Source organism: Schistocerca serialis, chromosome 3 (assembly GCF_023864345.2).
Source record: "Schistocerca serialis cubense isolate TAMUIC-IGC-003099 chromosome 3, iqSchSeri2.2, whole genome shotgun sequence".
Classification (NCBI taxonomy): Eukaryota; Metazoa; Arthropoda; class Insecta; order Orthoptera; family Acrididae; genus Schistocerca; species Schistocerca serialis.
The window spans coordinates 762,714,378-762,730,494 of record NC_064640.1 but is presented as its reverse complement, the minus strand read 5'-3'; the positions used below and the strand labels follow the sequence as shown (position 1 = coordinate 762,730,494).

Genomic DNA, 16,117 nt, shown 5'->3' with positions numbered 1-16,117 from the left:
GACATTGGCAATAAGCAATTTAAGGAACCCTATGGTGCACATGAATCTGGATGACTAGATGAGGATTTGCACCACCAACAGTATCCAAGTCTCTATCGAAGCCTAGTAATATCTATATTGTTGCCCCACTGTTCACTTTTGCATATTTTGGGTCATCTATTATCTTAATAAGTGCAGCGTTTGTGCTGTGGAGATTATGAAAACTGGATTCATGTTTACCATATAGATTCAGTTGCTTAAGTATTCAGTTAACAATATATTCCAAGACTTTGGATACAGCAGGTTAAATGGAGATCCTCTGACTTGGTCTGTTGGGGGGGGGGGGGGGGGGGCTCCCTCATTGATAAATTTCCTTCTCAGTAGGTCATTATTATTATTATGGTTGCTTACTTTGCTTCTTCCGGACTGTTTTTGCTCACTCATTTTGGCTAACTCAAATTTGGTCCCTGCTTCTGGGTGTGACTGCCATTCTTCCAAATTTTACAGTTGTGTGGACCATGAAGGGAATGTCACCCAATGTTATCCATATTCTGCCCACTGTGCAGTCCTATATTAAGCACCTCTGCTACATCTGTATCTACATCTATATACATTACAAGCCACCACATAGTGCATGGCAGAGGGTACCTTGTATCACTACTAGTCATTCCCTTTTCTGTTCTCCTCATAACTAGAATGAGAGAGAGAGACACCTGTCAATATGCCTCCTTACAAACCCTAATTTCTCTTCTCTTTGTGTTCCTTAAGTAAGATGTGCATTGGTCACAGTAGAATTGTTTTGTACTCAGTTGCAAATTCCGGTTCTCAGAATTTTCTCAATAATGTTCATGCAAAGAACATTGTCTTTCCCCCAGAGATACCCATTTGAGTTAATGGAACATTTCTGTAATACTTATGTATTGATCAAACCTACCGGTAACAAATTAGCACCACATCAATGAATTACTTCAATGTCTTTCTTTAATCCAACCTGGCGGGAATCCTGGACACTCGATCAGTACTCAAGAAGGGGCTACACAAGTATTTTATACATGGTCTCTTTATAGATGAGTTTCACATTCCTAGTATTCTGGCAGTAAACGATAGTTGCTCATTCACTTCCCTACAATTGACCTTATTTGCTCGCTTCATTTAGTACTAGCCGCGTGAAGTGGCCACGTGGTTTGATGCGCCATGTAATGGATTGCGCAGCCCTTCCCGCTGGAGATTCGAGTCCTCCCTTGGGCATATGGGTGTGTGTGTTGTATCAGTATAAGTTAATTTAAGTACTGTGTAACTCTAGAGACCAATGACCTTAGCAGTTTGGTTCCTTAGGCATCCACACACATTTGGACATTTCATATTGCTTTGCATTATTATGCCAAGATATTTAATGGATATGATGTGTCAAGTAGCACATTGCTAATATTGTATGTGAAACCTACAAGGTTGTTTTTTCTACACATCTGCATTATCTTCACATTTTTATGTGCTTAGAGCAAGCTGCCATTCATGGCACCAAATAGAAATCCTGTATTGTCATTCTGTATCCTCCTACATTCATTCACCAACAGTGCTTTCCTGTAGACTACAGCATCATCAGCAAATAGTCTCAGATTGCTGCTCACTGTATCTGTCAATCATTTATGTTTATGGAGAACAAGAGTGGTACTATCACACTTCCCTGGGGCACTTCTGTTGATACTCTTGCCTGTGATGAACACTCACCATCCAGGACAACATACTGTGTTCTATTACTTAAAAAGTCTTCAAGCCATTCACACATGTGATAAGCTATTTCATATGCTTGGACATTTGTTAACAATATGCACTGGGGTATTGTGTCAAATGCGTTTCATAAATCTGTGGATATGGAATCTGCCTGACGCCCTTCATCCATGGTTCCCAGGAGAAGAGGGCAAGTTAAGTTTCACATGAGCAATGCTTTCTAAATCTGTTCCCATAAGTGGACAGAATATTTTCTGCCTCGAGGAAATTTATTACTTTCAAACTTAAAATATTCTCAAAAATTCTGCTGCAAACTGACATGGAGGGTATTGGTTTGCAGTTTGGTGGATCTACCCTTTTACCCTTATAATATATGAAAGTCACCTGTGCTTTTTACATGTAGCTTTTGCTAAGTGAGAGACTCATGATAAATACAAACTAGTGAAGGGGCCAGTGCTGGAAAGTTCTCTCTGTAAAGCTCAATTTGGATGCCATCCAGACCTGGTGCCTTATTTGTTTTAAACTAAAATTTCTGCACAATCCTAATGCGTGGATGAGGTTTTAAATGTGAAATTTAAAACTTCAGCTTCCCATTTGAAGTCTTTTATTGCCACACCAGGCTTGTTGACGAGTGACTGAGTAGAAGCCTTTGACCTGCTTAGCGATTTTACATAGGACCAGAATGTTCTGTTATTCTTGACAAAAATTTTACTTACGTACAATGATGGAAGTTGTATGCTTCATGCATTGATCTTTTTATAGACACACAAATTTCTACTAATTCTTACCTGTCAAAATTTGTGCATTCTTTTTTAAACAGAGAGTTCAGCAATCTCTCGTTTTCTCCGCATTTACTGAATTTAATTGTTAAGCCATGGTGGGTCTTATCCATCCTTAATCCTTACTCAGCAAATACTTCTCTAGATGATGATGATATTTTGTTTGTGGGACACTCAAATGTGTAGTAATCAGTGCCCGTACAAATTTCCAATCCCCTGTCCCTTGGCAGAGAAAATCCCCAACGTGGCCGGGAATCGAATCATGGACCCTGTGATTCAGAGGCAGCAGTGCTAACCACTAGACCATGAGCTGTGCACACTTCTCTAGAGGAAATTATATCAATTTACTGTCTTAAGTGGGATGCTAACAACTGCTTATCTGCTCTTTGGAGCATAAAAACACTCCAAGTCTTCTTGAAGAATTGACTTTCTTAACAACCATCATTGCTATGATGGAGTCATGATTACCAGTCCCCGTCTGTATACTGACATAGTCAATAAGTTCAGGCCTGTTTGTAAGTACATGGTTTGTCAGTTACCCACACAGTTGCAGCCCCTTGTTGGTGCCAAGGGATATGTGCCTATTGGGTTTGGGACAAGGGGATGCCAAACAACGGTTGCCATTGCTGGTCAACCTTTGTTGTGCCAGGGTAACATCCATGGAGAGCCTCTGGTTGGAGTGGTTGACACCATAGACCACTGTAGATGATCTGCAGTTAAGAGGGTCAAATTTACTTACACTGCTAGTTACAAGACCCCCATAGCCTCAACAGAGGGAATAGATTGTTTAAGTGTAGTGTTCAAGACTATTGAGTGGATGTGGTAAGCAGGAGATGGGCATCCAGGTGTGAAATGTAATTAGGTGAATAAGAACATGATACATGTGTGTTCAGAGAAAATAACTTGGTTTTATTGCCATAATTCTACCGCTAAGGGTACAGAAGAGTGAATTTATGTCACCTGGAGACTGCTGCCAGACAGGCAGAGGACATGGTGTCCTAAAGAGGAGCAGAATGGTGTGACTAAATAAGACAAGGGCTGACTGAGAAGAGAGTGAGCAGTTGGACCTGCAGCCTGCTCACCAATCTCCCCTGTGTCATCGACATTACCATTACTGTCCCTCTGATTGGTTGTTGGAGGTGCTTTAGATGAGAATGCCTCACAAGTGATGCTCTCAGAGATGTCACCTCATCAGCAGTACCTACTGTGAGATTCACAGGAAGTGAGCATGGGTAGGTGACAGTATCCAGTCATATCCAATGGTATGCTGGCTCTACAGAGAAGCCTTTCTATGATGTACAGTGAACAATAATTGAAAAATTAAAAATTTTAAACATTGAATAAATAGAATTCCTTTTCCACTCTGTCTGGCTGTCCATCATGTACAGTAGGAAGGTGTGGCCCCTTTCCACACCAGCAGATTCAAAAGAAATTGCGAGAAATGCTTCCTCAGTATGTCATTTTCCCAAATGGAGGGTGAATCCTTTTTGTTGGAGATTTTGAAGAAAAATTTTGGAAATTGAGCTTGCACAAAAGTACTTGGTCCATGCACAGAAACAAGTTTTTGTCCTGACTCCGGGTGATTCCATCCCTTTGTTTGAAGGCTGTCACCTCTGTTGACTGTTGCCTATTGACATGTGCACTTGGAGCGGTCTCATTGCTGTCATTCTACTACACAGCATGCCAGTGCATTCTTCTTACATCATAGGTGCAAATAAGATTGTTCAGAACCAGCTGCCATTAAGTTTATGCTGGAAGAGTTGAATGGGAAAGCAGAAATCTCATTAAAATGTGTACTGGAGATAGTTGCAGGATAATGAAGAGGGAAAAGGAAAACATAACAAAAACTTCCCAAGGCTTCACTACCTGAGAAAAGATGCCAAAGGAGGAGGAGAAAATTTTTTATTTACATAATATTGATATTCCATCCAACTCTCTGTAAGTAGAACATAGTGTTTGGTCACTCACACTGGCAGTAACACAGAGACCAGTGGAACAAATATGTGCTTCCAGAGGTCAACGATGGCAGAGTTCATGAAGTGAACAGCTGTTGTTGTTGTGGTCTTCAGTCCAGAGACTGGTTTGATGCAGCTCTCCATGCTACTCTATCCTGTGCAAGCTTCTTCATCTCCCGGTGTACTCATACTTTGGTCTCCCTCTATGATTTTTACCCTCCACACTGCCCTCCAATACTAAATTGGTGATCTCTTGATGCCTCAGAATATGCCCTACCAACCGATCCCTTCTTCTAGTCAAGTTGCTCCATAAATTTCTCTTCTCTCCAATTCTATTCAATACCTTCTCATTAGTTATGTGATCTACCCATCTAATCTTCAGCATTCTTCTTGTAGCACCAGATTTCGAAAGCTTCTATTCTCTTCTTGTCTAAACTATTTATCGTCCATGTTTCACTTCCATACATGGCTACACTCCATACAACTACTTTCAGAAGCGACTTCCTGACATTTAAATCTATACTCGATGCTAACAAATTTCTCTTCTTCAGAAGCGCTTTCCTTGCCATTGCCAGTCTACATTTTATATCCTCTCTACTTCGACCAGTGTCAGTTATTTTGCTCCCCAAATACCAAAACTCTTTTACTACTTTAAGTGTCATTTCCTAATCTAATTGCGGCAGCATCACCCGATTTAATTCGACTACATTCCATTATCCTCGTTTTGCTTTTGTTGATGTTCATCTTATATCCTCCTTTCAAGACATTGTCCATTCCGTTCAAGTGCTCTTCCAGGTCCTTTGCTGTCTCTGACAGAATTACAATCATCGGCAAACCTCAAAGTTTTTATTTCTTCTCCGCTAACCCAAAGTAAAGTTCAGAGCATAGCAGAAGTCATCATAAGCATACACAAATGTTCAGGGAGCAGTATGAATAAAAAATGGAATACAGGCAAGGTCAAACAGTGTATTAATCTAAAAGACGCATCTTTGATGTCAATGAACTAGCAAAACTAACTGGCAAGTGAGGTTCCACAGTATTTACAGGCACTCTCTTGTCAGTGGATGGGTCCACTTGTAGCTGTGGCTGTGGCAGTACCTCGTGTAGTAGCCAGCTGTGGCCGGAGTATGTAACCGGGTACCTCTGACATGTCCTCCATATCAATACTCAGGCTGGGCTGGGAATCTGAATCACTGACAAGTACTAAACACCTTCCCCCCTTTAATCAGCAAATAGGGCCAGCCCAACCTATGCCGACTTCATTGAGGAAAAGGGGAAGAGAGGTACCAGAATTCCTGCCAAAGGCTCTTACGCTAGTTCCTTGATGTGGTCAACCAGCTCAGATGCCTGTGCAGTCTGTAGGATTTCAGGTGATTGATAGGTTCTGGAGTGTTACTTAGTCCTGCCTGCTGGGGTGTGGGTGCCAGCTGTGACTCCACCTCCGTCGATTGTGAAATCTGGGGTCGTTGGTTTTGGTGGGAGTTGGAAGTGGGTTATTGAGTGGTAGTGGTTCCACCTCCATTGGCTTCCTCACTTGTCACTGTTGATTCCCTGTCAATGCCTAAGATGAGGTTGGAGATTTTAGTGGTAACAGGCAAGGTGTTGGACACGTTTGTTCTGGGCACAGTTGTGTAGATGTAGCCCAGATGGCAGCTGTGGGAAAGGGTGGTGGGATACATCTCATTGTGACCTGTGCTGATTTTGATACCCAACTAGAAGCTCCTGGCCAGCCACAACCTCAAACATTTGTGCCCCCTATTGCGGATGATGATGTCTGTGGTCCACCTGGGATCCTGGCCAAACATACAAGCCCAGACAGTAGAGGCAATATAGTAATACAGCTGTGTGCATGGACACTGGACACACCAAGTCATGTGCAGCAAATTGAATAGGGTACAGCATCTGCACTTGCATAAATTTTCATTTGGGCTACATCCATTTACGGGGATGAACTGGTAAGTGGCATGGAAGCTGGTGAGTACTTCCTCAGAGTCAGTTGTCATCATTATCTTGTGCCTCTGCAGTCTGATGATCCTAACATTCACTCAGCTTCCAAATTGGATGCGGGATGGAAAGGAGCAGTGGTCATGTGCTCAGTGCTGTTGCACTGACAAAAATCCTGAAACACAGATGCCATGAACTGAGAGTCATTGTCAAAAATCAGGGATGAAGGTGCCCTTCTATTGGAAATATGGTAGAGAGGGCACGGATGGTAGCTGCTATGGTAGTGGTAGCTATCCATACCATATGTGGAAAGTTAAGAGAGGGCATCAACAACCTAGTTACCGCATTGCTCGCAAGAATGGTTTGGTGAAATCAACTTATGCTCTTTGTCAAGGGTACTCATAGATGAAATGCTGTGCTGGGGCTGCTTGCTGGCACAGACTTGGCAGGTCTGATTGGTATGTTCTGTGATAGTGTCAACACCAGGCCAATACACTTGATGCCTTGGTATTGTCTTCATTCTACACATTCTCCAATGTGAAATATGGAGGAGCTTCAGTATGTTGGGCTGGAGCATGGGAGGAACTACCATCCAGCATTCAGAATTGTCCGGGCTAACAATGTGACATCATCAGTGACATTAATCATGTACTGAAATGAAAAACAGATGCACATTGCTGGACTGGTCTCCTTAGGCAGGTGCCCTGGCCATCCCTGCCATACAGAGACAACACCCTGCAGAGTAGTCAATCATGGCCTGTTTCTGTAATTAGGAATTCGTCTAGGTTGTGCCACTGATTTGCATCTAAGGCAAAACACAGTGATTTGTGCCTATCAAACTCAGCATCTGGACCACATGGCAAGCGGGAAAGTGCTGAATGGTGGGCTGATAATGGAACTCATAGGTGTAGTTACTCAGGAATAACGCCCACTGTTGCAGCCGCTGCACCGTCTTATCAGAGAGTTTTAAATGGGGAGTGAATAACAGAATGATGGGCTTGTGATCAGTGATCAGCTGAAACTTAATAACGTAGATATATATGTGAAACTTCTTGACACTGTATATGATAGCAAACAGCCCCTTCAAAATTTGTGGAAAACCTCCTCTGTGCTACATTTAATATTTTAGATGCAAATGCGATGGACTGTTTTGTGCCGTCAATGTATTTGTGGGACAACACGTCACCACTGCCACAATCCAATGCATCGGTGGCAAGCATTAAGCGTTTCACGGATGGAGTTTTGCTATACAAGAGGCTGAACTAAGGCCCTTTAAAGTAGTAATTCAGCTTTCTGGCAAGACAATCTCTGACCACATAAATTTAACTGCAGTTTTTTTATACAACTGATTAAGCAGATGGAAAGTCTATGCCACATTGAAAATAAAGTTCGCATAATAATTTATTTTGCTTAGGATGATTGTAGTTCATTGAGGTCTTTCAAAGCTTGTAAGTTACTGATTGTGTCCCCCTGACACTGTGCGGGTGTGAGCCCTTCTTTACTTAATATCTGCCCCAGGTGCTTCACCCTTTGCTCAAAGAAACTACATTTGTCAAGGCAATAATACAGACCACAGACATGGAACTGCTCAGACAACATCCATAGATTGTGCAGATGCTGCTGCCACGTGGCCCCAGTAATTAGCCAGTCATCTAAATAATTAACACAGTTGAAGATACTTTGGATGCGTTGCTCAAAGTATTTCTGAAACATCCCAGGAGTGCTTGGAACCCCAAATATCAATGTATTTTAATGATACATGCCAAGCAGTGTATTAATCATTAAAAACTGTTTTTTTTTTCTGATCATCTACAGGCAGTTGAAAGTAGGCATCAATGAGATTTATATTTGAAAAATAGTGGCACCCTGCTAATTTTGCCAACAATTCCTTCAGCCAAGCAACTGGATACATATTGATGTTTACTTGAGCATTAATGGTAGACTTAAAATAAATCATAAATTCTAAGTGATCCCTTTGGATTATCATCTGTGATCCGTGGCATTGGCCATTGCTAGACAATACTGGGAATATTACTCAGATGCTCTGCAATCTATCCAGTTCCACTTTAACTTGATCACAAATGGTGATAAGCACTCAATGTGCCCTCAAATACTTGCGCTCTGCTGATTTCATTAAGGATATCTGGGCTAGGAAACTTGTTGCACAACCTACTGTAGGTTCAAAGAGTTGCTTATATTGCACGCATAAGGTATCAAGTTCTTTGTATGGTATCACAGTTGAAACTACACTCCTGGAAATGGAAAAAAAAACACATTGACACCGGTGTGTCAGACCCACCATACTTGCTCCGGACACTGCGAGAGGGCTGTACAAGCAATGATCACACGCACGGCACAGCGGACACACCAGGAACCGCGGTGTTGGCCGTCGAATGGCGCTAGCTGCGCAGCATTTGTGCACCGCCGCCGTCAGTGTCAGCCAGTTTGCCGAGGCATACGGAGCTCCATCGCAGTCTTTAACACTGGTAGCATGCTGCGACAGCGTGGACGTGAACCGTATGTGCAGTTGACGGACTTTGAGCGAGGGCGTATAGTGGGCATGCGGGAGGCCGGGTGGACGTACCGCCGAATTGCTCAACACGTGGGGCGTGAGGTCTCCACAGTACATCGATGTTGTCGCCAGTGGTCGGCGGAAGGTGCACGTGCCCGTCGACCTGGGACCGGACCGCAGCGACGCACGGATGCACGCCAAGACCGTAGGATCCTACGCAGTGCCATAGGGGACCGCACCGCCACTTCCCAGCAAATTAGGGACACTGTTGCTCCTGGGGTATCGGCGAGGACCATTCGCAACCGTCTCCATGAAGCTGGGCTACGGTCCCGCACACCGTTAGGCCGTCTTCCGCTCACGCCCCAACATCGTGCAGCCCGTCTCCAGTGGTGTCGCGACAGGCGTGAATGGATGGACGAATGGAGACGTGTCGTCTTCAGCGATGAGAGTCGCTTCTGCCTTGGTGCCAATGATGGTCGTATGCGTGTTTGGCGCCGTGCAGGTGAGCGCCACAATCAGGACTGCATACGACCGAGGCACACAGGGCCAACACCCGGCATCATGGTGTGGGGAGCGATCTCCTACACGGGCCGTACACCACTGGTGATCGTCGAGGGGACACTGAATAGTGCACGGTACATCCAAACCGTCATCGAACCCATCGTTCTACCATTCCTAGACCGGCAAGGGAACTTGCTGTTCCAACAGGACAATGCACGTCCGCATGTATCCCGTGCCACCCAACGTGCTCTAGAAGGTGTAAGTCAACTACCCTGGCCAGCAAGATCTCCAGATCTGTCCCCCATTGAGCATGTTTGGGACTGGATGAAGCGTCGTCTCACGCGGTCTGCACGTCCAGCACGAACGCTGGTCCAACTGAGGCGCCAGGTGGAAATGGCATGGCAAGCCGTTCCACAGGACTACATCCAGCATCTCTGCGATCGTCTCCATGGGAGAATAGCAACCTTCATTGCTGCGAAAGGTGGATATACACTGTACTAGTGCCGACATTGTGGATGCTCTGTTGCCTGTGTCTATGTGCCTGTGGTTCTGTCAGTGTGATCATGTGATGTATCTGACCCCAGGAATGTGTCAATAAAGTTTCCCCTTCCTGGGACAATGAATTCACGGTGTTCTTATTTCAATTTCCAGGAGTGTATATTCACTTGGTTTGAATGTGGAAACAACAAAGTACCAAAGTGTGTAAGCGAAAACGGTTCGTGGTCTTCCAAGAAGTGATAACTAGCAGGTTTAGTTGCTGATCTACAATTGTATACTTAGCTTGGACTACAATCTGACCCCGCAACAGGATCAATTGGCTATTGGTACTCTGCACTGAGGGTACCACAGCTGTGGTGACCCGATGTGCCAATACGTATCCACATTAATCAGAGAGATGGCTGTGCCTGTTTCCAACTGGAAATCTGCCATTACTCCATTAATCTTCAGCTGCATCATGAGCTTTTGCATCCTGTCTGCTGCTGCTATGAACACCAGTGCATGCAGTGCACTGATGGCTGTTGTTGTTGTCATAGACCAACCCAGGCAGACACTTGCTAGCTGCCCCAGTTTGTGCCATGCAAAACAGGTGCTATCACAGAAATGGCAGTGACTCCATTGCTGCTGCGGGCCACAATCTGCACACAATTTGATGGCACAAACTTTTCTGGGACGCTTTGAAGTTGTCAGGGAGGGGCCTGTTGTATGAGCTTCCGATTGCTTTGGGACACATCAACAGCAAACGAAGTGCCTCTGTTTCTGTGCATCTGCGAATGATGAGGTCTTCTGTTTTTGTGAATCTACCAATGATGATATCTTCTGTTTTTATGTGTCTACCAAAAATGAGGGCAGTGGATCTCTAACTGCTGCACTAGCTACTGAATCCTGTGTCACCAGACTACCGACAAACAGGTGCTCGGTAAATCAGATGATGACAGTTACTGGATATTATTAGTTGACTGTAGACTATGACTATGACCCTGCCACTGCCGATTACTACTGCTGCTACTAGTACTACTACAACGGCGATGACAATGACGACTAAAGAAATTGACATCATAAGTATCGTGAAACGCGTGTGCAGAAGGTGTTACTTCATGAGCTTTGTAAATTTTTATAATGTTGCTTAGAGTTGGATCAGATGACTGTAAAGCCTCTCACACTGTCTGTTCTGTCAGGGGCAAGACACATAAGAATGTAACAAAGAGATGATTCCACATACAATATGCCACTCTGTTTATAGTAAACATCACACAGGTGTGCCAAGCCTTGCAAATCAGCAGCCAATACCATGTAGGATTGTGCGTGTTGCATACCGCACTGATTAAATTTGAGCCTAGTTGCAACTAGTTGCCAATACATGTCCACATTAATCAGAGACATGGCTATGCCTGTGTCCAGCTGGAAATCTGCCATTACTCCATAAATTTTCACTTGCACCATGAACTTCTGCATCCTGTCTGCTGCTGCTGCTGTGAACAACAAAATATGCCGTGTACTTGAACAGTTAGTTGCTGTGTTAATGTTCCTCTAACCATCTCACAGTTCAGCATCCAGTTATTGGCTGACATAATTTTTGACTATGTAGTGGTTGGCAGTAAAGAGCGTAAATGTAACAGAAGGCAAAAAAGAACAACAACAACAAAGTCCAGAGCATAGTATAAGTTACTGTAGGCATATACAGTCAGTCTTGGGAGCAATCCGAATCAAAATGTATTACAGGCAAGGTTAAACATTATACTAACCATGGCACATATCTAAGGTTCGAATGAATTAGCAAGGCTAACTGGCTAATGTGGGTCTGCAGTATTTACAGTCACACTTGTGTCAGTGGACAGCCTCACATGACATGCTTACGGTTGAAGCTGCGGCTGTGGCGGTGCCTCATATGGGAGCAAGGTGTGGCTGGAGTACGTAGCTCGGGTATTTCTGACCTGCTATCTGTATCGATACTCAGGCTGGGTGGGGAATCCAAGTCACTGTTAAACTTACAAACAGGTTGTCAGGGGACTGCTATATATTATTTTGATATGACACACATTCTTTATTTTACATTATAAGTATTGTTGGAAGAGACATTGTTCATTAAGCTATACTCTTTACCACTTTTTTTTTTTATGAGATATCGTTCTTGCAGCGTGTGGTTTGACCTGTTTTGCTTGTTGATTCTTTTGATAATGTTTTTTTTTTTTGTACTTTAGCGAGAAATGATTGATATTGAACATCTGCGTTTATCAGATTATTGTTCGTCCTGACATAACCGGTAAATACGATTTACACTTCAGCTGTTGAATTGCACGTACACTATCATATAGTGGTACACTACCATGCAGTGGTTGTTCATGATGGAGCCCTCACCACTACTGTTGTCCCTTCCCGTACCATATCAACTGTGCATTTACAGGCTAAATTATTTTGAATGAACTCTAACAACAATTATCGAAATGCTAAATTACTTTGTCCCAATTAAAATGATGACATCCTACTCAGTCATAGACATGGCTCTCCTATTAGAAGGCTGTGACTTTCCGATCACTATAAAGTCTCACACGAGCCTCACACAGTCTGGGGTGTAAATTTTCCATTGCGACCTCGCATAGCAGCCAGATGGAGAAATATATGCAAACTTGAAATAATGGGAGGAGGATCAGTTTGTCCACCACATTACAATGTTTCCATTATATTCTCACCAGGGATGCCATATGTAAAATTCCCAAAATTATAGAGTAAATACTGAGATCCAACTCACACCAGCTTGAGTTGATGATGGGACCATGTCATGCTTTAAACCTCTAACATGTTGCCACAAGATCATTAAATATCCAAGGATGGCTGTATCTGATGGACAAAAGTAGTCAAATAACTCAAAGAATACACATTCTGTTGTTGTTTATCTGTACCTGAAGTAATAATAATATTTGAAAGAAATTCTGTTTTTAATCTTCTTGTGATTTCTATTACTTTTTGGCCACAAATATGTCCTGGTTTTGAAGTTCTGTGTATGTGGATCATGTGATCATCACAGTTACTGCTCATTTTAATTTTGCCGAAGTTTAAAATAATGGCTATGGGGCGATGAGTGTTTTAAGTTCTAAAATAACAAACACACATGATCATATTAATGGAGTCTTCTGTTGTTTATTGATAGAACAATCTCATACCTAAGCATGAAAAACAAAGAAATTGCATTCTGTTCCACTGATACATGTTTATTACTATCTGGTCTTCAATTAGCAGTAAATATATTCGTGGAACAAGACACAATTTGTGTACTTTCCACCTATAAATATTTTACCATACTTTCTGTTGCTAGTTTTAAATTTTCTCTTATATTATTTACTATATTGGAAATTTACAAGGGTCGCTCAATTAGTAGTGCCCCCATATTTTTTTAAAAAGCCATTAATATGCATAGACAAACCTCCTTGTTGGTGCTTCACATTTGAAGTTTGTTCTGTGCACCGATGAAGTTTCAAACTATTCTGGCAGATGGCAGAACTGCAGTACAGTGTCAAAATGGTGTACACATGTGACTCACATTACAAGCAGCATGCTGTTATTGAACTCTTGTGTGCAGAAAAAGAATCCGTGGTGAACATCCATAAATGTTTGTGTGCAGTGTATGGCAATGCTGCAGTTGATAGGATTACAGTTCGGCAATGGGTAAAGAAAGTTATAGCCTTAGGAAATGCAGAAACAGAGCTCCATGATCAGCTGTGCTCGGGACGTCCTGTCACAGACACTGTTCTAGACATGCTGAATTGTGCGGATGCCATTATATGTGCCGACCAGCACATCACAACTCGACAAATGGCTCTACAGTTGTTAGTCAGCATTGGAAGTGCATCTGCAATGATAGAGACTCTCGGATGTTCAAAGAGGTGTTCACGATGGGTTCCATGAATGCTCACAGCAGACCACAAGATTCAAAGAAAGGCCATTTCATCTGAATTGCTGGAACATTTTGAGACCGACAGCGAGGTCTTTCTGTCATGGATCGTTACAGGAGACGAAAGCTGGATGCACCACTTTGTGCCAGAAACAAAAAGGTAGTCCATGGAGTGGCATTGTCCTCATTCATGACAAAAGAAGAAATTCAAGATAACTCCTCTGCCAGAAAAGTCATGGTGACTGTCTTCTGGGATCGTGATAGCATCATTCTCGTGGATGCCAAGAGGGTCAACCATCAATTCAGAGACATACACGAAGACTCAGAATAAACTCGAGAACCATTTCCGACATGTTCAATTGGACAAGAATCCAGCAGAAATCTTGCTCCAACATGATAATGCACACCCACACACAAGTCTGAGAACCCGGGAATACATCGCTAAAAGGGGTTGGACATCATTGCTTCATCCACTCTACAGTCCAGACCTGGCACCCGTGGACTTCCATCTCTTTGGGCTGCTTAAAGATTCTCTATGGGGAACACACTTTGAAGATGATGAGAGTGTCAGTCATGCAGTGAAAACATGGCTATGCCTACAGGACAAGAGCTTTCACCAACACGGAATACATTCTCTTTTACGTTGGCGTACGGCCATAGATCATGATGGAGACTATGTAGAAAAATAAGACAAGGACAAGACATGTTGATTTATATTGTCACCAAATTCTGTCTCTTAATAAATATGGTCTGAGGGAAAAAAAAAAATGTGTCATTACTTATTGAACGACCCTCGTAGATGTTACATGGTGATAAACTGTACAAAGCACCTATATTATCTTTATTTTCATTTTTCTGTTGCAGCACCATATGAATTCCTACATGATGTCACATGCCTTGTTAAGAAGGAGTTTAAATCTCCATATCGACAAGCTGTAGTATCAAGATTTTGGGCCACGTTCAAAAGTTTGGGAGTGTCTGATCAAATATTAGTTCATCTTAACACTTTCCTCAGTAATTCTACTGCATATGTAGTGCCTGAGAGCATACGCAGTGGTATGCCTGTATTTTATCTTCCACCGAATTCGTGCAGCCCTTCTTTAACTTCTAGGTAAGAAGTGCATGCTATTACTTGCAGAATGTAGCCCTATGTATTAGTTTTATCTAAGATTAACTAAAAGTAGAGGGAGGTGATACAAATTTCATTTGGAAGGTGCAGCAGCAACAGTGAAATCTGGACAGAAAAAAAGGAGAGGCGTCATAAAATCTAAATTAGCATTGCAGGTTTGTTGCTCAGAAGAAGAAGAAGAAGAAGAAGAAGAAAGGAACGGAGAAAAATAGTAAACCAATAATTATAATGGGTGAAGGGTTGGGGTAGTGTGTCATTTGTTGACATATATTTCATAATGGAGGGACTATAGCCTGTAGTACATAAGCAGATACTGCTGTGGTGTGTATCTGTGGATAATTCCAGGAAAACTTAAAAAATAAATAAATGAATAAATAAATAAACATGGAAAATTTGTTGTCACTGATGGTGAGTCAGTGTAGTACCTACATAAAGTTGTGTACACTGTTAACATTGTAGCTATTTTTGGTAAATGGTCTCACAAAATACTCTAACCATGATGTTATATATATGACCTTTTGTGGGACTGGAATGGTCAGTACTGGTGTGCTGCACTGATTTTTCACCTGTGGTATATGCAAAGGAAGAAACTGTGAAGAGGGAATTGTTCAGTAATGCCCTTCACATTGGGATGTTATGGGTCTTGTGAGAGCAATTAACACTATATCGTCTGTCGACACGACAGTGGTGTTGTGCACGAAATAGCAGTCAACAGCCGGCGACACCACAGTGGTGTTGTGAGCATAGTATCGCGCAGTGGCCGGCGACAGCACATTAGTATCTTTTGCATTTTGCTGGTGTTTTGTTTAGGTACCAATAAGTTACACACGTCAACAAGTTTTTTGTTTTTATAAGTACTTGTGCCCTTTCATAATGGCAAACGAAAGAGATGATATGATTATTTATGATGAATGTGCGGACATCTTGTCTGATGTTCTGGATGACTTGGCCAATTGGGAAGAAGACATTGGGTATAAAAAAAATGAAAGTGAAGCAGAATTGCTCGAAGATAGTGAAATTATGTCCAAGAAGAATTTGGCGAATGCTACGGTTGCCAACTGACAACTGATTTGGATGAAGAAGACAGTGCACAGTGGTCAGACTTTGATTTACCGAGGACCAATAATACATTTGAAGGATCCCCGGGTGCAAACATATTTCCCAAAGATACACAGAGCATTGAGGATATCGTAGAATTATGTA

General features: G+C 42.5%; 1 protein-coding gene across 1 annotated transcript in view; it reads left to right on the top strand.

The window, feature by feature from the left end:
* Positions 1–16,117, top strand: part of LOC126471205 (KICSTOR complex protein SZT2-like) — a 199,769-nt gene that overhangs the window by 102,797 nt on the left and 80,855 nt on the right. The window contains exon 12 of the mRNA XM_050099319.1: positions 14,650–14,896. Coding sequence (XP_049955276.1) covers positions 14,650–14,896 — 247 coding nt within the window. The remainder of the gene's footprint in view (positions 1–14,649; positions 14,897–16,117) is intronic.